The sequence below is a fragment of the Mauremys mutica genome, chromosome 1, assembly GCF_020497125.1.
Source record: "Mauremys mutica isolate MM-2020 ecotype Southern chromosome 1, ASM2049712v1, whole genome shotgun sequence".
Taxonomy (NCBI): Eukaryota; Metazoa; Chordata; order Testudines; family Geoemydidae; genus Mauremys; species Mauremys mutica.
The window spans coordinates 92,114,373-92,137,182 of NC_059072.1; the positions used below are offsets into that span (position 1 = coordinate 92,114,373).

General features: G+C 50.2%; 1 protein-coding gene across 2 annotated transcripts in view; it reads right to left on the reverse strand.

The window, feature by feature from the left end:
- Positions 1-22,810, reverse strand: part of ZC3H7B (zinc finger CCCH-type containing 7B) — a 64,178-nt gene that overhangs the window by 20,105 nt on the left and 21,263 nt on the right. The window contains exons 6-17 of one of the 2 annotated variants that reach the window (XM_044984198.1): positions 22,143-22,223; positions 20,365-20,421; positions 18,099-18,141; positions 15,566-15,825; positions 14,769-15,114; positions 13,705-13,760; positions 12,694-12,856; positions 12,448-12,609; positions 11,506-11,711; positions 10,361-10,461; positions 9,675-9,856; positions 4,954-5,039 (exon numbers count right to left, since the gene is read on the reverse strand). In XM_044984198.1, the coding sequence (XP_044840133.1) occupies positions 4,954-5,039; positions 9,675-9,856; positions 10,361-10,461; positions 11,506-11,711; positions 12,448-12,609; positions 12,694-12,856; positions 13,705-13,760; positions 14,769-15,114; positions 15,566-15,825; positions 18,099-18,141; positions 20,365-20,421; positions 22,143-22,223 (1,743 nt within the window). Of the gene's footprint in view, positions 1-4,953; positions 5,040-9,674; positions 9,857-10,360; positions 10,462-11,505; positions 11,712-12,447; positions 12,610-12,693; positions 12,857-13,704; positions 13,761-14,768; positions 15,115-15,565; positions 15,826-18,098; positions 18,142-20,364; positions 20,425-22,142; positions 22,224-22,810 lie in introns of both variants that reach the window. The other variant, XM_044984194.1, reaches the window with a different exon arrangement.

Below are 22,810 nucleotides of genomic sequence, written 5' to 3' on the forward strand. Positions count from 1 at the left end.
TTTAAAAGCTTGAGACTGAGGGGTTGTCTACACTTAAAAGGCTACAGTGGCACAGCTCCGCTGCTAGAGTGCTTCAGTGTAGATAACACCCACGCAGACGGGAAGGGTTCTCCCGTTGGGATAGGTATCCACCTCCCCGAGAAGCGGTAGCTAGGCTGACAGAAGAATTATTTCACCAACCTAGGGCTGTCTATATGGCAACTTAGGTCAGCTTAATTATGCCGTTCAGGGGCATGGATGTTCCACACCCCTGAGTGACGCAGTTAAACCAGCCTAATTTTCCAGCATAGACCAGGTCTGAGGTTTTTTATCCACAACTTGAGGGACAGTCTCTAGGTAGGAGGCTGCCCGTGAATGCTGGATCCCTCCTATAGCTAGAGGGTATGTGGAAAAAACTGTTTTAGGGCAATAGGTAACTTGTATTTGAAAAGGGATTTTATCTACTACAGAAGTGTAAAGTCGGAGGCTGCGTCTATGTCTATGTAACTTGTACAGGTTTTCACACCTTTACGATTTCATCTTTGAACCTGTGGTTTTTCTATTAAACAAAAAACTTTTGTTTATTTTTACCCCAAGCCAGTCTCTAGCGTGCAAACTGGGTGGAGCATGGGGGCCAAAGTGAACTGATGATAGAGCCAGTTTCATGCCTTTAGGGGTGAGGAACCAGATGGGAATAGTATGAGCATCTGGTACTTAAGAACTCGGGGAGGATGGCTTTGGGACTGGAAGGGCAGGTGGTGTCTTTCCGCAAGGAGTACCTAGGCTGGTGAAAGGCATGGGGAGACCTTGTGCTTGTGGGCAGGCTGCTAGTGTCAGGGGATTAAACCATAGCTGCACAGCACAGAGACACAAGGTTACAGGGCGGGCAGTGACAGAACCCCTAGCTGGGCGGGTGACCCCCAGAACATCACCCTGACCACGTGCAGTAAATCCGGCATGCCTGCATGCTCAGAGGGGACTGGGCGTAGAGTCAAAGCAGCTGCTGCTACACACAGCTGTATTTGTAAGGACATGCTACACGCCTGGCAGACTGGTAATCAAACCAATAGCCATGACATGGAAATTAGGGTCTCGGGAGGTTGCTACACATTAAGTCAGTCAAAGGGCCTTGAGGTTACAACAGCGCCCATTGTTATGAAGCCAACACTACAACAAAGTTAGCTACTAAACTGTAGCAACCAAATGAATCAAGGCTTTGGCACGGACGTTCTCAGCTTCATGTTCTAAATAAGGCACCAGACACATTATAAAAGGAGGCAAAAAAATTCTCCTTCCCACATTTTCCCTCAGTGCCTAGCTACCAACTCTGATGCTTACCTCAGATGTCGTTCAGCAGCTGGCCACTGTGATGTGGCACAGTAACTTCTGGAGTCGCAAAGACCTCCGGGAGTCCGGGTAAGTCTACTGCAGAGTCCCCAAACCACCACCTCTCCCACCCACATCCAGCAGCAGTTTGCTTCTGCACTGCAGAAGACTGATCAGAAACAACTCTGACCAGCTCTGGGTGAATGGCCTGACAGCCACACGTCCTCTGGGACTGAGCTGAGCTCCAGCACTAGCCTGAAGAGCAGCCCGTTGGCATGTGGCACCTCCTGTGTGAACCTCCTCGCTGCACAGCATTTCAAGTCAGCCCAGCATTGCAGCCTTACACTGTTTTTCTCCAACCAGAGGCATCTAGCTGGTTTTGGGGCTCAGTTAGCTGCTGTGGCAGTTTAGGCTGCTCCTAACCGTATAGGAGATGCCTTGTTCCTGCTGTCTAAAGGACACCCTGAGAAGCTGACCTTGGAGCTGTTTCAATTAAGGGTGGGAGGAGGGGCTGGTTTGCACAGTGCTCCTGGGAAGTTGTCTTTGCCATGCAGCTGAGTTCTGAAGCTGGGTGGATGCCATGCCAGATTAGCCTGCTCAGGCTGGAGAAAAATAAAGGCAAAAACCAAACTTCTCTCTGCTGAGTGGGCTAGCCCTGCCCTGCAGTCTGCAGCAGCGAGTTGCTGACTCTCCTGAGCCTATTGTCTGAACACTCACTGGTGCCAGAGCTGTGGTGTGCTGCCAGGCACACATGTGGCTTTAATTGACTGCAGGAGAGTCTCTCTCTCTCTCTAAAGACACAAATGATGCCATGCACTGGCGTCAGGCTGGGGCACCGACCAGCTCCATGTTCGTGACAAGGGATGGCGTGATAGGCAAGCACCTTCCAGCCACACTGACAATGCATCCCACATGTCCCACGACAAACACGGGGACATGGGCCCTGCAGCTCTGTCAGGGCCGGCTCCAGACCCCAGCGCACCAAGCAGGCGCGTGGGGCGGCATTGTCCTAGCAGGGCGGCATTTGGCTCCGGCGGACCTTCCGCAGTCATGCCTGCGGGAGGTCCACCGGAGCCCCGAGACGAGCGGACCTGCCGTAGGCATGACTGCGGAGGGTCCCCTCTTCCCGCGGCTCCGCTTGAGCTCCCGCAGGCATGACTGCGGCGGGTGCGATGGTCCCGCGGCTCAGACGGAGCTCCCGCAGGCATGCCTGCGGATGCTCCACCGGAGCCACGGGACCACGGGACCGTCCGCAGGCACTTCTGCCCCGGCCGCGGGACCGGGGAAGGGCGGCGCGAGCGGCGCAGCGCGCCACCCTGCTTGGGGCAGCGGAATTTCTAGAGCCGCCCCTGAGCTCTGTTATGTTGCAGAACACCACAAAACTCAGCGCCTGGCTGTCATGCAGCTTTATGAGAATATTAGCAATGGGGCCTGGAAACTGTCAGCTTGGTCTTCAATCCCCACAGGCACTGATGCCCTCCCGATCCTGGCACTGCACATGTCGCTGCTATAGGCCTTTAGCAACAAGGGGAACACGCATATTCCAGGTGTTATTTCCTACTCCCCAATCTGTGTCTTTATTGTTCGTACATTGTCCATTTTAGGACCTGATCCCTCTGCTAGGCCGAGGCACCTCAGTTCACAGTGATTTCGATGGGAGCTGAGGACGCTCAGTGTCTCACAGGACTGGACCCTAGCTTTTCAGCTCTGCAGGGAGGGAACTGGCTCCTGTGGTCTCTACACTGCCAACAAAGTATTGTTGCTCTGCCACCCAGGAACGGCCTCTACATCCTGGGTGAGCCACTCAACTCCTCAATACGTTGCAGATGGAAGCAAGCCCCCCTTGTGGCAGGAGGGTTTAACAAGGCCTCCCCTGGCCCTCTCGGTGGGGTTTGAACACCAAGGCCTTGCTTGGAGGCGTAAAGAGACTCTGCTCCTACTTTTCTCACCTTGTCATCTGCACCAGGCAATTAAAGGAGAGAGAACTCTGTGTTCTAATGCAAGAGCAGCTTTAATCTGACCCCAGGGTGGGGCCGGGCTCAGACGGTTACTCACGAGCTGGGCTCTGCTTCACAATGCAAGCCACCACCACCAAGAAAGACGGCAAGTGGTTAGGGCTGCAGCTGCCTGACACCACCCAGACCCTACAGCTCAGAAGGAGGCAAATGTGGAGTGGTGCCCTCTGCTTAAACACTCCTCTCCAGGGTCAGCACTGCCATGAAAGCCTGGTGGGAGGAGGAGGAGGAGTACGACCAGGGGGTGAGGCAATGCCTTCCATCTGCTATGCCCCCCAGCTTCCCCTGGGTTGGTTGCCTGGCATGACCAGCTTCACCAGCACCTGAGCTTGCATGTCCCCTGCAGCTGTTTTTAAATGGGCTCCTCTACCCTAAAAGGGTGTGTTTGAACCCGGCACCAGTATGACGATTACTGCTCCCCACAGGATCTGGCTTGCATGAGCGGGCTGTCCTCCTTCCCTGCAGAGGCGACTTGAGGGCAGGGGGAACGCCGGGTCACATGCCCCCCCAGATTTCTCAGGCCACCCCTTGCTGGGATGCCCAGCAGCGAGGAGGCAGCAGTGCGCACCATGTGTCTGTGCAGCGTGGGGAGGGAGGAAGCAGCAGGGCGGCTGTGGGCTGAGTTCCCCTGCTCACTACATGGGGCTGCTTCTCCTTCTCTGCTGCTAGAGTCCCAGCGTTTCCCGCTGCCTGCTTTGCAGGCCACCTGTTGAGGTGAGTCGGGGGCATCTTCAAGATCGGGAAGAGGAGCTGCGACTTGGTGCCCAGCACCAGGCAGCTCAGGTGGAGCCCCATCCAGCCCGAGAGCCCCAGGGCGAGTGAGGGGAGCAGGCTGGAGGGGGGGGGGGGGCTGACCCTGCTGCATTGAAACAGCAGCAGCCTCCATTGTCTCTACTAAGGAGAAGGCGATTTGGGGGGTGTCACATCCCCACTCCAACAAAAAGCGGCTGATAATTCTGCAGCTTCTTGTTAACTGAGACGAGCCAGCCCCAAGCACTGTCCCACCCTGGCGCCACCCATCCCGGACTGCGCATCCCAGCAGGCCAGCCACAGGGCAGAGAGCAGGAGGAGGAGGAGGAGGAGGAAGTTGCTGGTGTATATTGTCTACATACATATCAAGTTTTAGGGGATGGAGTCAAAGGCAACATGAAGGGCAGTAACATGCCCCCACAGAACCTTTCAGTTGCGCAACCCCCCACCACTATCTACACTCATATCTCACCTCTGATTCTCCCCCTCCCCCCCCCCCAGGCACACAGCAGGGGGGAAGGCAGCCCCCAACGTGACTGAGAATGCGGGAAGTGATGCCTCATGCTAGAGAAGGAGCGAGCTCCTGCGTGGTCCCATCTCCTCCATGGCCGTGCACAGCGCCATTCGCGCTGGGGTGTGGCAACTGCAGGGCTTCACCCTTCCCAGCAGAGCACCTCAGGCCCAGCCCAGGCCGCTGTCACGCGCTCGCTCCCACCCTGCTCGCTATGGCGCACGGGAGGGCAAAGGGGGCCCTGGCAGCGCCATATTTTCTCTGATTGGTGGAGAGCAGCAGTGGGTGGGGAAGGCACAGAACTGGCTAGAACAGGCGCGAGTAACAGCTCTAAAACCACAAACCAGTCCCAGGGTCCCCGTGGCTTCTTACCGTGCTGCTGGTGGCTTTGCTGGCATGCACCTCCATCAGCTGCCAGTACTTTTTAGACTCCTGGACAATATCTTCATGGGTCATCCCTGAAGACAACAAAGCAGAGACATGACTGAGCATCCCCACACCAGTCTGCTGACCCAGGCACCAAGGAGGGAGGAAGGGTGGTGTGGCTCCTTTCCCATCACCAGCCCAAGACTCCTCTTCCAGTAATGCTGCAGTTCAGGCCTGCATCACATGGATCTTTAGTTTACAGGCTAAAAAGGTGCTGGAGTCACATCCCTGGAGACTCCGGCCTTTTACTTTTCACCAGAACAGGTTCACCACAGGCCAAGGAAGTTCACATTTCCTTCCCACTCACTCTCTCTCTCATCCACGTGAATCAACACCCCAGAGGAGAGAGAAGAATTCAGTCTCCATGACTCAGTCAGTCTTTGGCCTTCCTGCTGAGACAGCCACTGACTCCTTTGCTGGCAATTTCTAAGATGTGGACACTTGTCCTACAAAATCTTGATGAAGGCCCACCAAACGATTTCACTGAACATTGACCAGCCAGCAGAGTTCACATACATTACTACCAACCTTTGGCCGAGTTGGAGCTGGTGCCTTAAGATAAAAGGCTGCATACAGTAGAACATTAGAGTTAGGGACACCTCGGGAATGGAGGTTGTCCGTAACTCTGAAATGTCCATAACTCTGAACAACAGACTTCTGCCATGGGTGGAGGTGGGGAGTGTCAGGGCTGCTGATCCTCAGAAGCACTGGGGCTCAGAGCTTCAGCCATGCAGCGGGCACCGGGGTTCAGGGATTTAGCTATAAGGGGGCCGGGAGGGGGGCCAGTTTCAACCCCAGCACTCTCCCCGTAGCTAAAGCTCTGAGCCCTGGTGCCCCCACAAAACTGAGCCCCAGCACCTCCCGATCTAAAGCCCTGAGCCCTGGTTCTCAAGTGGGTCAGAAGCCCTGACCACCCCCTGCCCAGAGTCTTGACCCCCCCACGATGCGACTGCAACCCCAACCTCATCCCCGCCGAAGCCTTGAGCCCCAGGGCTAAAGCTCCGAGGCAGTAAATATTTGGGGGGGGGGGTGTAGATGTCTGTCTGTCTCTCCGCTGCAGCCTGATGACGTCCAGTTCCAGAGGGTGTCCGGTTGACCGGTAAGTCCAGAACTCTGGTGTTCGCATCTTTGAGGTTCTGCTGTATATCACATTCCCCTGAGTCAACCAGTCTGTCATCGATCCTGAAAGTCTAAGCTAATTCCTGGCTCCCACATTCAGTCTGTCTGTTTATGGAAAGTCACCCAGTTTTGGATTAGGGACTTAACAAATCCACTTAAAACAAAAAAACAAACCCCAAATGGCAGGCCGTACATTTTACTGGATACCAACAATGGCTCCTGCCACTAACAAGACATTCACATATTTGGTTGAAGATACGGTTTTTGTTCCAGTATAGCTATATTGGTTAGGGGTATGATTGTTTACCAGTACAGCTCTTGGTGTGGACAGTTATATCGGTATAAAGATACCTTATACCAGCATAGCTTTTCCTGTACAGGAAGAGGAATAAGCATATTTATACCAGTAAAACTGTGTCCAGTACACAACTTGTGCGTGTTGACGAGCCACAAGGGCTGAGCCACACACAAACTGTCACTAAATAACTAAATCAGGTATAATTCACACCTCGTCATACTTCGTGGAAGTCTGTGTGTAGACATACTTGTTTCAAAAATAAATGTCCTATTTCAATTTTGTTAAAGTTGGCAAGAAAAAGACTCTTATAGAAACATTGCCTTGGTCACAACTTATCTCAGGAGTTCACTCCTTGATGGGTTCAAGGATCTGAACCAGAACCTTTGCCAACACTACCAGAGTGGAGACAACCAACTAGCATTAAGATTCTCAGCACACCAAACAGTGAGAACTTGTTAATCTTCTAGCAGATGTACAAGCATGCAGTCAATGGAGCACTATGTGGTGAGACATCTTTAAACTACCTGGGTTACTGCCAAGCCTAATTATCTCGTTGCCATGCAGTTTAGAGATGGCATATGAAGCATGTTTAAGATGTCTGACCAATTTCCAGCTCACTGAAACCAAAAACACCAGAGGGCTGCTTTAATAAAAGCCCCACTGATACAGAAAGGCAGCAAAGCAGCATACATTAAAGTCACTGAAAGCTGTTATGTTAGCTTTGCTATTACAGAGTACCACGTGAATGCTCTCCCGGCTCTGAGAACCTGTGTAGTCTAGAGGGTTGGAAGCCAGGAAACACTATACTTCTTATGACCTGCTGTGTGGCCCTGGACAAGAAAGAATATTCTGTGCCTCAGTTCCCCCATCTATGAAATAATACCATCTGGCAGCTTTCCAGGCATGTTGGGGCATTCATTTTGTTAAAGTCTGTACAGTGCATTGAGGAAACCCAAAGCACTAGGTAAGCATTTTTATTATTCAAGCACACCCAGAAATGCCTCTGGAGCAGCAGCTGCCCTGTGTTTGGCACTCAACCAGCAAAACACTGGTTTATCTCCTTGTTGATACAATGTGGTGTTAGCCCCCAGGGAAGACTGCATAATGTCATTCTGGGTCCACTTCTCCTGGCCTTCATGCCTTCTGCAATTCCAGAATGTAGGGTACAACCAACCTCTTACCAGAAGATCCTGCTCAAAAAAATCTTTTTAGTTTTAAAATTACATTTCTTGACCTTGTGGTTGTGTAATAAAACCTTCCGAGTCCAAACAGTGCGGTCCTCTTGAGTCTGCAGACAGCCTAAAACAATGTCTCTGAGAGGTGTGAACTGCCCAAGCAGCTCAATGGGATAGGAATGCTGAAACCTAAAGCCAACTATTTACATTTCGACATTGTCAGCTATTTCACCCTCCTCTGTACCATCCTCCAGTATGGAGGGCAACCACCCAAGGAGTCCAAAAAACCCCAAGTGTTGTTGGATGGTGGCAAAAGAAGGCCCACTACCATCTGCTACTCGCCAGAAGATTGCACCCATCTGGCTGCGGTGGCCCAGGCACGTGTGTCCTCCAGGCTTCACTAGTGCAATTCATCAGCCCTAGGACAAAGCCTGAGAAAGCTCAGGTGGCTACAAAACGCAGCAGCCCACCTGCTTGGCAACACAGGTCACTGTGAACACATCACCTCCAGTACAACCACCCTTGGACTCTGCTCACTGGTGAGCCAGTGCAAGTCAAGCTCCCAAACCTGCTGGTCCAAGCTCTCCAGGGGATTGGCCCTAGGTTCCCAAGAGAGCTTCTCCCCCTCCGTAACCATGAACTGCCATGGCAGCTACATTTCACTGGGACCATCAGCCAGGGAGGGCAGGCTCTTGAGTGAGCTGGAGACAAAAAACTTTCCCAGGGACTGCCCCTAGATACAGGGCCGGCACTTCCGTTTAGGATTTGCGCCAGGGGGGGGGGGGGGATTTTGCTAGGAGGGCAACAGGTGGCTCCGGTGGACCTCCCGCAGGCGTCCCTGCGGAGGGTCCGCTGGTCCCGCCGCTCCGGTGGAGCATCCGCAGGCGTGCCTGCAGCAGGTCCACCGGAGCCGCGGGACCAGTGGACCCTCCGCAGGGACGCCTGCGGGAGGTCCACCGGAGCCGCGGGACCGGTGGCAAAATGGGTAGAGCCGGCCCCGCACCTAGGGCGTCAAAAACCCTGGCGCCGCTCCTGCCTAGATAACAGCACTCACTCCTGCAAAGAGACAGGAATGAGCATGGAGCGAGTCCCCTGCACAACTAAATGCAAAACCCATGTCCTCTCCTCACACACAGACACACACTCATCGCATCCAGGCTGAGGAGGACGATGGAGATTATATTCGTTATTTCTCTTTTTACATACTCTAGAGATGCTTAAATACTACAGAGCCCATCAGTACGACAGGCCACACAAGCACCGTGAGAGGAAGGCAGATATTTCTCCGCTTTCCCCTCCGGATAGGCACCAAGTGGAACTGCCACAGGTTTAGGAGCCTGCCTAAACAGGTCGTCTCATTTCAGCCTAACTCCTCCAAGCACACTGCTGAGTTCTCCATCAACTGTTCCAACTCAGGAAAAAGAGTCGGGCTTCATCCTGGGACAGGTCAGTGAAAATCTCTGCTCAGCATGCAGTGAGTCAGAGAATCAGACAAAACACTTGGAGGGGAGAGAAAAAAATCAGACTGAAGAGATCTCCGTGCCATTATGCAAGTGACCTGAATTGAAGAGCGCGCTCCAAGAGGGGGCGGACGGCCTATTGCCAACTACTTAGTTTCCATAACAGCCTCTTGGGAGTGGCTTTATCAAAAGGTTTTTTGAATGTTCAAAGAAATCCCACTGGATACCACTATTTTGTGAATGTGTACAAAGGAGCGAAACATCAGAGGGGCCCAATTTCCTTTCGCTGCAGCTGAGCCAGCTTGTCACTGCCACGTCCCGATCACCTAGCTGTTCTAGGACTCTGCTTCTAACGACCATTTCCTCCAACACACATGGTCCTGAGGTAAAGGCTCGCTGGGCTAGAATTCCCAGGATTGCCCCTAGACAGACAAACCTGGCAACCGCACTGGAAGGGCCGACCTCTCAGTCAGAGCATTTCAGAGTCCCACCTCTATCTCCCAGAAGCCGGGAGAGGGAAGGGAGGGGTGGGAGTGCATGTATTGAGAGAGAACATAACATTTCCTGAACTCTGACAGAGCCCCCTGCCAGGCCCTCTCTCTGTGGCGCGCTTACCCGAGTATTGCTGCAGCAGCCAGACCTTGAGCTCGATGAAGCTGTGAGCGAAGTGGCAGCTGTCCTCGCGCAAGCAGCCGTAGCGCACCTCATGCCGGCACACGTCAAACTGGAAGTGCTCCTGGAACTGGCGGATCTTAGAGTATTTCAGGGAGGTGGAACGCACAATATGAACCAAACACCTGCAGTGGGGAAATGGCCAAGCCAGAGAAACACAAGGGATCAATGGATTGACTCTTCACCCCTCCTCCTCCCCCCATTCACTGAGCCGGCTGAGGCACGGGTGGGTGTTAAAGCCGATCCTAGGAGTCACTAACAATCTGCAATAAGCAGCCATTTGCACAGGTGGATCCAAGCCCTGGGTCATGCCTTGTCCCCAACCCTGGAGCACTTCAGGCAGACACTTTGCACCACCTTGTTTAAAATATCTGACCTCTGAACCCCTGTGCAACATAGGCCAGATCCAAGCTCATTGGAGTCAACTACGGTCTTTCCACTGACATCAATGGGCTCTGATCTGGCTCCAAATCCCTTGGCACCAGGTGTCAGCCATGCAGCGCACCATATCACACCTTATGCTTTCATGTGCTGGGGCTGAGAGGAAGAAATGGGCAAGTAACAGGAGCTAGCTGACGGGGCACTAGTGGGGTTACTCCGGCAGGCACCGCACGGGCCAGTTCACTCACTTGTTGTCGTAGAAGCTGTGTTTGGCAGCAAGGTTGGAGCAGACAGCTGGAGAGTCCTTGGTCCCTTTGCTGATTATCCGGGGTTTGCTGTCAAAACAGATCTGAGAAGGGAAGAATCGGCACACTAGGAAATCTCAGAGAGCAGGAAAAAGGAGAGATGCTGCCAGAGATCTCACCCAGACTGGGATCATTTCACTTGGAAGGGAGAAGAGCCAAAGGGAACTTACTCAAGAGGTCCAAAAATTAGAATAAGCCTGATGGAAACTTAAGCAATAGAGCTGCTTGGAAACCAGTAAACACATTTGCAAAAATTTCCAAACAAAATATTTGGCTTTTTTTTTTTTTTGGGACATTCCAATAGTTTTTTCATCACAGTTGGAAAAATTTCAACCAGGTCAACCTATAATTCCCTTCCTTGCATCCAAAAATGCAAAACCAAGAGGAAACGACAGAGGAAATTAAAGACGAGTAAGTCAAAAACAAAAGTCATGTTCCTTTACACACACAGTCACCCTGGGGAACGTGCTGCTGCAGGAGGCCAAGACAGAGAGGGCCAGATCCTCAGTTGATGTAAATCAAGGTAGCTCTACTGGCTTCAAACAGCCTGTGTTGTGCAGGAGGTCAAACTAGATGATCACAATGGTCCCTTCTGGCCTTAGAATCGATGAACAAGTGACACTAATTTCCTTCAGCAGGGGATTTTGTCCATCATGTGGTTATGATTTTTCAAACAGTCGGGTCAAAGTTATGATTATTAACTACCTTGCTAGCTATGAAAGCCCAGGGTAGTCAAATTGCATGCTCTAGGCATGAGATGACCACCTGCAGGGGGCACAGTTGCTCAGGTACATCACGGATTGTTCCGTTTTGTCACCTTCCTCTGAAGCAGCAGGGACCGGCAGCTTCCGGAGGTCGGATACTGGCCAGGATGGACCAATGGTCTGGCTGCACACTGACAGCTGATCTAGAGTGGGACGCAGCAGAAGGGAGCCTGCCTCTTTCACACACTTACAGTAGAGTTACATTTTGGGTTTATACCACTAACGCGGACACTTATATCTGCAACAACAGGGAGTGTGTGAAGTTTGTGCCTACAGCTCATTCCCTAAGGAAATGGTGCCCCACCCTCCTCTTCCTCCCTGTACCTCGCAGAGGAAGGTGAAGATGCCCTGGTGTTCCTGCAGGAGCTTGGCAATGGTCAGGTTGCCCCGTTTGATCCCTCCCAGTGGGTCAAAGAGGAGGTCGCGATTGAGTGTTCCCTTCCTTTCCTCCGTCCATACGTCAATCTCCTCCTGGTGGTACGCGAAGGTGCAGTTATCCCCGTACTTACAGTCCTGCTTGTTAATCATATCTACAAAGCAACAAAGAGCAGAGCACCCCGCATTCAGGGGGGCCAGGTCAGAAACTGAGCTCGCCCTCGTCACCTCGCCCTGCTCCCCACAACTCACAAGGAGCTAAAACTGAGGAGTTAAGAAAGACACGAAGCCTGAGCTTTTGGCCCCTCGTTAGACACTTTATAGTTACACCACCTCAGAGACTAGTCTGGTTACATCTCATACGCTGAGCAGGGTCGAGCCCGGTCTGGCCTAGGAGGGGGAACTTCTTGGGAAAGCCCCAGTGTTCTGGAGCAGGGCTGGTTACTCAGCAGGGAGGGCTCTGGCCAGAACCAAAGTCCCAGCACATGCTGGCGGGAGCAGTGTTAGTAGTTCAGTGTCAGCGGGAGACAGGCTCTCCGCCTCGGCGGGACACCTAAAACTGGTTGCTTTGAGAGAAGAAGGCTGCAGTCTTGCCATTTCCATCACGCTGCGAAATCTCCAGCAGCCAGGCGTATCACTCTTTCCAAGCCGCCCTGTACCCAGAGTGATAGCACCAGCTGCTGCTCCACTGTGCGAAGCTCCCGTTTTCTACCATGTGTTACGGGTTCATCCGTCTCGTCTCTAGTTCTCACCCCCTCCCCTGCAACACCTGAAACGCAGTGATCGTTTCACGAAGGAGTGAGAAGGCTCCAGAGGGAGCATGTGATCCCTGCTGAAAGCTCCCCTGCTACCTTTGCCGGCATATGCCTCATAGCCCCGCCCCCAGCTCACCTTTGCACAGGTAATAGGATCCCACAAAGTTGGTTTTGGTGGGGCGGGGCCGGATCCTCTTCCAGGTCTTGTCTTCAGAGTTTCGCAGTCTCCCCAGCAATATGTCCCGCTTGCACTTGTGCTCCAGGCCTTCCCGGTAAGTGTAGTCACCAGCCTTGGGGCCTATGGGAAAGGAGGACCCAATCAGCAAGAGGGAAAACAATCCCCAAGCACACGAACTGCTGCGGGTGTCATGAGCACAATCACCTGTTTTGGGGTAGCAGAGGTGGCAGGCTTGTTTGAAGACATGAGTGGACGCCAGGGGGTTCTTCACGAGCAGGGCAGTGTTGGGCATCACTGCCTCTGGCTGAGACTGCAGGAGCTCTGCCCCCTTGGGGAGGGTGGGGTGACTCACCCCACTGAGGCTGATCTGAAAGACAAAAAAAACCAAAACCACACACTCCTCTTCTAAACCTCACAGCCAATGGACAGAAACTGGCCCCCAGACTAACATTGGGCCCCTCATGACCCTGCAAACACACAACAGAGCTCGTGCCTCAGCAAGATGGTCACCACCAGCAGCAGGCGGCTCAGAAACAGCAACAGGAACACCAGAGTTGTGTTTTCAAATACACTTAATGGGCAATTTATCTGCAGCAGAGAAGGACCTCTCCTTCCCCACGGAAGGGCCAGCAACTCAGGGGACAAGAGCTTTCTCTTCATCCCTGGAGAAAGGGCTTCTCTCCCCCACCTTCCAGCACAATGAGTTGTGCATTCCACAGCACTTGAACAAAAGAACTAACCCTGCCATGCAACGTGTCAGACAGAAAGAAAACAGGAAGGACGGAGGTTCAACGATGCCCCAGCCCCACTCAATAAGCTAGTTTAGACAGAGGCAGATCATCCCACCCACAGAGCTCTGAGAGGAAAAGCCTCAGCCCAACCTCAGACCCGGTGAGACCAATGTACAATCCTGTGCATGACGGAGACTGGAGTGAAGCGTTTAACTCCATTCAGACCCCAGTGACACAGTGGGGGAGGGGACAAAGAAGGAAGAGGAAAATGTTATGTTACCACATATGGAGAAAGGTCTCCACACAGCCCTGCCACCACACGGGGTGAGCGGGAAGGAGGTTATGCACACAGGCCAGGGTAACTGAAGCCACCAGATTTTGGAACTGATTAAGGGCCCAGAGTGCAAGAACAGCCCCGTGCCCTCCCCACTCCCATGGCACACAGGCACCTGGGTACATCCAGCGGGGACAGCAGCTCACTCACCGCAGGAGATGGTTTCTGGCTGCCAGCAGTGTGTCGCAGTTCCTGAGGACCAGCTTCTTCTGGGCAGAGGAAGAAAATCCCAAACACATACATCTCACTTTCGGAAGCTGCTCTGATGCCCGAGACACAGATTTGAGCTTGTTCAACAGTTTTTTAATTCTTTTCATCTTCCAGGAACATCCAGTACCCAGGGAAGAGACTTGAAAACCTCTGCAAGAGCCTCCCCTTTTCTGAAATCCCCAAAGATTGCAGAACCCCACTGCCAGCTGCCTGAAGGGTGCTTTTCACAAACAGCAAAGGACCAAAGGAATTCAGTGCAGTCAGGAGCCTAAGTTCCAGCACAGTCCTCACTGGGCAACCTCTTCTCCACTTGTGACGCTCCAGTGTTTAGTCTGCTGTAACATCCCTGTGCAGCCTACTTATGCCCCAAGGGGCTGAAATGTTCCTTACCCGATTTCCCTCCAGAGCCCGGCTCCACAGAACATGGAGTGCTCTTTGATCTCTGTGAGCAATAAGTGTCATAGCCCAAAGGAGGCAAACACTGACTAAACCATCTAGTCCACCCAACCCTGCCCAATGCAAAATCCTGCCCTACAGTAGATTTGCCAAGACTTTGCCAAAGTCTGTTTTCAATGACTTGGTGTGAAAGGGCTCCCACGACTTCCCTTAGGAGACCACTCACACTCTAGGAGCTCTCAGTGTCAGGCAACGTTCCTTTGATATCGACCTGAATGTCTCCTCATTACTTGAGTTTTACCACCTGGGATAACCCTGAACAGCAGCTCTGGCTCCTTGGTGTCTACACCCTGCAGATGCTTGTGATCAGCGGTCACATACCACCGCTCCCCCATTATCGCTCAGACAAGCCGTGCTGATATTTAGTTCTTTTAATCTTTCCTCCATCTCAATCAATTCTCTGGAAGCTTAATTATTGGTCTCTCTCTTTTCTCTGGCATTGACATCTGCCTGCTGTGGAGATGCTCAGAGCTAAAACACAGTGTTCTAGGGGCACTGTCACAGCCACAAACTCCTGCAACCCCCACTCCTCTGTGCCCTGCACATACCTACAGCAAAGGAATCCAGGGCATCCAGTGAGCCCCTGCTAGTCCCAAAGGCATCCAGGGCATCGAGCCGTGGCTCTGTGTACGGGAGCAGGTCCAGTGAATCCAGAGAATCCAAGGGGGAGCCACCACTGCCCCCAGTGGGCTCAAAGGCATCCAGGACGGAAGAGGAGAGCTGCTTGGTGGGATCCATCACCAGGCCGAAGGAGGCAGGTGGCAGTGGATGTTGGTTGATCGGGATGTTGGCCGTCACCACAGGGGGCAGCAGAGGGGTTCCGCCCGGAAACACCGGGATCAGCTGGGGCATCTCAGTAGGCAAGTTGGTGGGAATGGTTCCCTGGACCAGAGACTGAGAGTTGGGAGAAAAAGGGGGCAGAGAAAGCATGTTAGAGAAAAGACTGGAGGAAGCATGTGTCAGAGAGATGGGTGGATGGACAGAGCGCACTACAGCAGCGAGTATAACATGGTCTCCCACTCCAGAGTGCACAGCACTTAACTTCAGAGCAGTAAGCCAGGCCCATTTCTACCCCCAAACACTGAAAAGCAGGGGTGGAAGGAGGAAAGGTGCTATCTTCATTCCCATGGGGACTAGCCCCTCCATTTGGATTTATGTATTCCACTCACACTATGCTGTCCAATGAGCCAAGATCTAAGATGGGCTCCTTAGAGAGACACAAGCCAGTGATGGGATGAAAGAAAGGGACCAAGCACACCCTGCCAGATGAACACGCGATGGCGAAGATTGAGAGAACGAACACATGCTCTAAAGGATGGATTCAGAACACGACCGGAGCTCTTACTAGAGGGTACTGTGACCCGTCGGCCAGGGAATCCAGAAGAGAGTCCAGTTCTTCCCCAATAACCTCCCCGTCTGTGAAGTCCTCCACACTCTCGGGCACGGGCAGGGATACGCAATCCGGAGAATGGAGCAGTGTGGCGGCAGGCAGAGAGGTGGGTAGGCCCTTTGCATCCATGTCAGAGGCTGAAAGGGCTGCACCTTCGCTCACAGGGATGGAGGTGGCGAGGGGAGCAGGGATGCACTGCAGGTCCATGGAGAAGTCTGCAGGGGGGTATGTGGGGGGGAGAGAGACACACAAAGCCAGTTACATGGCGCCTGAGGGTGAGCCAAGTGCGGCTTGGCCAAAGAACACAAGATGTACAACTTAGTTGAACCTCAAGCACTTAGCAGGTGAAACCTTTAGAGACTGGCGGCTCCAGTTTCGGGGATTCTTGGCCTTTGTTTTTTGTCTCAGGCCTCCCAAAGGCCTTTGCAGAATGCCTTGTGAATAGCCAGACAATGCTCACCTCCCCATGATGATGCCTGGGAAGCCTCTGCAGGCCAAAACCTGGTCTCACTGAAGTTAACGGCAAAATTGTTATTGAATTCAGTGGTGTCCAGTCGTGGCCCCATGAGTCCAGTTACTCTATACCCCATTGTCCGGTGGTTTTTAAATGCTTCTGAACTGCCTCCTCCTGCAGAGCTCAGTTGTCCTCCCAGCACCTCTGCTCCTTGCCACCCCTGTGTCCCCCCCCCGCCCCCTAAAACCCACTTCCCCTCAGGCTCTCTAAGTTCTGAGCTTCCCTGTTGGGGAAGGGAGGGGGACTGGGGAGGGGAGCAGGGTAAGGAAGCCCAGACAAACCTCCCAAAGATCATACAGAATATTGGGTCCCCAAACATACATTTTAAGACTCACCAGATGCCCTTGCCAGAATGGTGCCTAACTCTTGAGTACCCCGCCCCTCGATGTCTCCAGGAGACAGGCTTCCTGCCTTAAAGATCTTTACTGTGTTACTGAGGCTTCCCTCGGTAGTTTTAGGGGCGATGTGGGGGAAGGAGTGACACTCACCCTCTGGCACAGTGTTCTGACTATTTGAAAATGAGGCAATTCCCCCTCCCCCCCCAGCCCCAAATACTCTGTTAAGGTGAAGTTAAGGAGGCAACCACATGTGTGTCACCTGAGCACGCTCTATCCTGCAAAACTGTTAGAGTTTAAAAACGAAACAGTCCAAACGTTAGACCCCCCAGGAGATGCAGAGTTACACACGTAAGTCTCAAACCAGGCACCCAAACTACCTTCATTCTGCCCCTGTAGCGATGCCCTGAAAAGAAAAAAAATCAGAAGAATACTACCACCTTCTCCATCCACTCCAAAGAGTCCCATGTTCAGATTCCAAGGCCCAAAGGGACCCACTCTTGTGATCATCTAGTCTGACCTTCTGTATAACGCAGGCCATAGAACCTCCCCAAAACATTATCAGCAACCCCAAAACTAGAACGCCTTCATCTCCACTGATTAGTGACTGGGCTGCTTTGTGGTCGGACACAGTACATATACCAATTCCTGAGCAGACAAATAGCAAAGCGAAAGCAATCACTCCTCACTCTGCATTAACAGCCCAATTCTGCGACATCCTGAAGGCTCATAAGAGAGGCTCGTGGCCTCACAGGTCTGGGTCTTATGATTCCATGTGATAGTCTATTATTCAAGAGTCATTAAGCACGGAGCTAATGTGTTTCCACATACAAACGTCATACACCCAGATGAGAAAATGGGGCCCTTTAACGGGCCCAGCAATAGTTAGTGCAGTGACAAATCTTCATACTTAGTATTGCAGACATTTATGCAAGGAACAAATAAAAAGCAATGTGCTGTGGAGCATGGTTTTCAATATGCTGTTAAGAGGGGTGGGTGTCGGGTGGCATTTCTACGGGGTGGGGGGGAGGGCAGAGTTAAGGTAGTTTAGTCCCTGGCAGGAAGAGTGCAACCTTCATTCTGCGTTTCCTGGGGTTCTAAACATACAAGGCTCCAATTCTAATGTCCCTGGAGGGAGGTGTGTATTCAAAGCACGGCTCCGTGTCGACAGTCTTAACTTTAAAGTTGTTTTGGTTGGGAATGTACAGCAGAATCGCATGTGTTCAAACCCGGCTTTAGAGCTGAAAATAGGTTACGTCCCCATGTGTTTGTTATTTGCATTGATTAGTCCCCATTTATCCAAAAATATGACCTGTCCCTTGTTCTGCTTGGATAGCTGGATTCCTGCTGTACAAGGTTCTCCTAGTAAGTGCCTTCTTAACCTGATTTTCCCCTCTATCAGTGTCTTAACAGTTTACTGAGGATTCTGAAGTGAAGAGAAACCAATATAAAGAACAGCACCTCCATATACTCCTGCTCCATACCACCTCCTGCCCCCATCCCCGCTAGGCTGGTCTCTTTCAGTCTCCAAAGTCAGGACGCAAAAGAGGCCCAAATGAAGACAAAGCAACTATTAGTCCAGCCAATCTGAGCAGGTGCCTTACTGCTGCCATGAGAAACAGAAAGGAGAAAGCTTTACCTGTTTCAATATCATCTATGGAGCCCAACCCATTGGAAGTCATCTGTAAGGCAGGGAGGAGGAGAAGAACTCATTACTACAAAGACATCTTTTGAAAGGTGTTAGTGCTTCACAGCCCCAAATCTCCCCTCTCAAATATCTTCAGTGCAGTCTGCTGCTGCTTCCCTCCTCTCCCCCCACCCCACCCCCGCCTTTCAGTACTGGAACAATTAAACTGATGTACTGTTAGACCACTATTCCGCCAAGCCTGGTATTTCACCTTCAGCAGTGACCAAAACCTGTATTCCTCTGAAGTAACAAACCCCCATAATACCGGACCTTCTCAGTAATTCTGCATATGGGATTGCATGTGGGGGAAGAATATTCCTTCCTGATTCCCAGAGCCAATCAGCTAGCCCCACAAAGCAGGAGATCTGATTAGCCTTATCTTACATAACTAGCCTTTCTTAGCTTACATATATCTTTCCATTTAATAACCACTAATTTTTTACAGCAAGACTAAAAACAGGAAAAGGTTCCCACCAAAACAACTGCTGACTGTGAGCCCTAGGCAAAGAATAAATGAGCAACTTTGCAGAAGTCTGAATGGTGCTGCTGGAAATAAAATTTTCCTAATAATTTTATTAGGCCTACCATGACTCCGTTTCCACACAAAAACATTCCTGTGTTAGTCCAAAGGCCACTTGGCGTTGGTTATATCCGAAATACAAAGATAAGCAAATATATCTATATTCTATACTCCAGCAACAATACAGTTGTAAGTATTTTGGCCAAACAGGCTCTGGTTTGGGAGACACCTTCTCATCATGGCATCACTCTGATAAAGAACCCCTAGAAAACCTTGCCTTATATGCACTCTAACAAACAAGTGATGTCATTGCTGGTTACCAGACCTTGGCTAAGGCCAGATGAAGCTGCTTAGAGCCGAGCTCTATCCTCTGCCCTGGTCAAGACAAGATTAATGACTGGGCCTCTTTCCTCAAGGTTTTCTTATCTCATTTTACCATATTTCACTCCCATTATACTAAACTAGGCATTTCTTTATAATCAACTCAACCAACCAATTATTTACTGCACCTGGTACCCAAATAATAATATTTTTTAAATTTCTATGACTTTTCCACAAAACTTAATTAAGATAACACTAGTATTTTTAAGGGTCACCACAAGTTTAACACAAACAACTCTTCCTTCTCATGATCTGACTCTCTTTAAAAATCACAGGCTTTGGACCTATTCCTTAGGCTAAGATCCAAACTCAACTTAAAACCACAGTTCACCCTGGTCTAATGTGAGCCTATATTCCAACAGTGCAAACACAGTTTTCTTCCTGCTTTCAGTTAAAAATGACACACACCAGCTCGACAAATATTTGAGATTACACATTTGTAACTCCATCAGTTACACCTTCAGTTTTTGCGGTGTTCTAATTTTTCATAAAAGGAAAAAAAATTTAATGGAAGAAGATTATGGGCAGCTACAGGAAATGATCTAAGGCTGATTCTCATTGCTAGACAGATATTAAGGGAAGTCACCTATCAATGTAAACTTCAAATTGTACTGCTCTAGTATCTTTTAAGGGGTTTTTAGGTTCATTTAAAAAGGGACAGTGTCAAATAGTGCTAGGCCCCAAATTTAAGAGCCTAAAATGATTGTCAAATAATTCTTTTTAAATATGAAGCGTTTTAATGAAATCTCTTAAAAATCTGCAATGAAATCAGTGATCCAATTATTTTTAATTCTGTCTTTGTACAGTGCCTAGCATAATGGTGTCCTGGTCCATGACTGGAGCTCCTAGGTGCTATGGCGATACAGAAGAGTAAATAATAAATTAAGCAATGTTTAAATTTGCACGCTTCACTCAGCTTGGACAGTGAAATCCTCCAGTCTAGTTTCATTTTGTAAGTTTCTTCATCTGTTTCCACTTCCTGGTTCTTGCATTATTAGCACTTTGTAATTGTACCAGCACCAGAGAGGGAAACAGAAAGTGAAGTCATCCAGTCTAGATAAGTGAAACCTAAGCTTTGACAGTGAAAAGCAAAATTAGATTAAGAATTTTTCTGCTTTAATAATGTTATCAGCACCGCAGCAATGGAAATATTTAAAAAATAAATGATTTTCTTGACACTGTTCCTTGAAATGGGAAAAATAGATAAACACTGATCTTTTGCTCCTAAAAGATGGTAATAAAACTTGCATGAAATAAAATATAGAAACTCATGTAAAAGAATGTATGCACATTGAGAATGTCAGACAGGAACTGTACCTGATTTGCTAAGCTGGCTGATGTGCCATTACTGAGAAGAGAGAAAGTTTCCAATTCCTGCTGCAAGGAAGAGAGAGATTTCATGACACAGGGATTCCTTGAATTCCTGCAAATTAGGTAGTGACTGATTGTATCTTGTCAGCCACTCCTATCCAATGGTACACTTCCCTATCAGGCATTCCCTACAACCACAAGCCATAGGGAGAGAAATCAGGACCGCCTGCTTTTCCTTAGTGTGCACCAATCATCCCAAAATTCATGTGATTGTACCTGAAGCCTGTTGCTTGCAGGATTATGAAAGAGCCTCAGATTCAGTCCAGCCATCCTGGTGCAAAATGCACATCGATGCACCCCTGTACAATGCTACATCATGAGATGGTAAGTTTGAACCCCACCCCACAACAGACACATTCAGCCTTGTCATTTAAAAAATTAGTTGTGGAGTGCATTAAAGCACTGGAATGAAAAACAGAAGCTAGAGCAAGCTGCAGCAAAATGCTACTAAAAGGTTTCATTTAATTAAAAAAAGGAGTCGTGTTTTGCTTGCATAGACACAGTTTACACTCATCTCTGTGGAGTAACGAGGTAGAGGGAAAAGTGCAGAGGGCCAATGGAGTGAGTAAGTATGAACAGTATTTCAGGGAAAGTTTCCCTTCTCTCAAGATTCAATAATTACAACTTTTTAGAGCTCTAGCAAGTGAAGGATTTTCCTCTAATCCAACACCACTTCCAAAACACACAGAGCTTACATTTATATAGCATTGTTACCCAAAAGCACTTTACCAACTACTACAAATCACTTCATCTGGCACTGAAATGCAGCCACTTCTCAGCTGGAATGTGCTTGCTGTTTAACACTGCACAGCAAGGTTGCACAAGAATTAGAGACAGGAACTGAAGAATGTTGCAGCTCAATAAAACTGCAGAGAGGAATTTGAGGAACACAGAATATCACTCACTCAAGCTGGAGTTCAGCCAGGGCCTTGGGGCTAACATTCCTATACTTGAGAAATGTGTCACAGGAGCATCAGTGACCAGAAGTGGTTTTGCCTTATCTAAAGGACAGTCCCATCAGTAGCTCAGAACCCCTTAGCACAATCCTGGGGCATATGTTTCATACTGATAGAGAGAAGAATGCTCCATTTTGAACAACCACATCCATTTATTGTAGCATTAGGGTTTTCCTTAGAGCAGTGGTTCTCAAACTTCATTGCACTGTGACCCCCGTTCTGAGAAAAAAATAAAAAATTACTACATGCCCCCAGGAGGGGGGACCGAAACCTGAGCCTACCGGACCCCTGCTACTCCGGGTAATCTAAGCCCCACTGCCCAAGGCTGAAGCCCTCAGGCTTCGGCCTCGGAGAGTGGGACTTGGGCTTTGGCTTCAGCCCCTTGCCCCAGCAAGTCTAAGCCAGCCTGGTGACCCCATTAAAATGGGGTCACAACCCACTTTGGGGTCCCAACCCCTAGTTTGAGAACTGCTACCTTAGAGCTATCCCCTCAAACAAAGTCCAAGCTCCATTCTGCTTAGCTTGAGATATAGGAGATTGTGCACCAAGCCAAGATGCTTATGGCTGCAAGCCAGAAATGCACCTGCAGGGGTGCTGCAGGCCAGGACTGAAGAATGACCGGCAGATCTGGGGGTGGGGGCATTCCCAGGAGTGGAAAAGCAGGAGGTGCTGAAGGCTGTACCTATGGCAATGCAGCCGCTTCAGAATCAGTAGCCTTTACAGAAATTTATCAGTGGAATCCAAGGGACAGTCTAGAAAGAGTCATACCTGAGGCCTCTTATATGCTTTCCGAACCCTTAAACCCAGCTTCTGTGCGAGCTCCTGACCAAGCTGCGTAACGCTCTCATCCTAGAGAAAATGTAATTCAAGGACATTGTCATTTTAAAGCATGTGGTTTTATTTTCCTGCAGATACAATAACCAACCAGAAACAGACCACAAGTTACAGCTACACAGACTGAATTACATGCTAGTATTCTTATTGATATGCAAGACGAGAGGTAGCCAATTGGCTGACTCCATTCCAGGAGAGGCTGTGCAGATCTAAGACATCAGACATTCAGCCCTGCAGAGATACAAAGTGCAGAAACGGAGAGGCGACATCCTCTCTCCAACAAAGTATCGAGTCTCCAAATGCAGGGCTAGTGATCCTTATTGACACGAGGGCCCCACCTTCAACCCTGCTTGCCCCCTCCAATCCCAGGATCTGGGTGGGAACACTGGTTATGAGCCACCTTTGACCTTCCCCATCCATCATGTCCAGTCTGTGGTCACTTTCTCAGTTCCTCTCTTAAAATAGAAAACAAAAAAAAAAGTTTCCAATTTACACAACACATAGATGCTACTTCCTGGAACTACACAATCCACAACGTAAATTCAGCCGATCACTGCCCCTCTCTCCTGTTCAAGTCCACCCTATTAACCCACAGCGCTAGG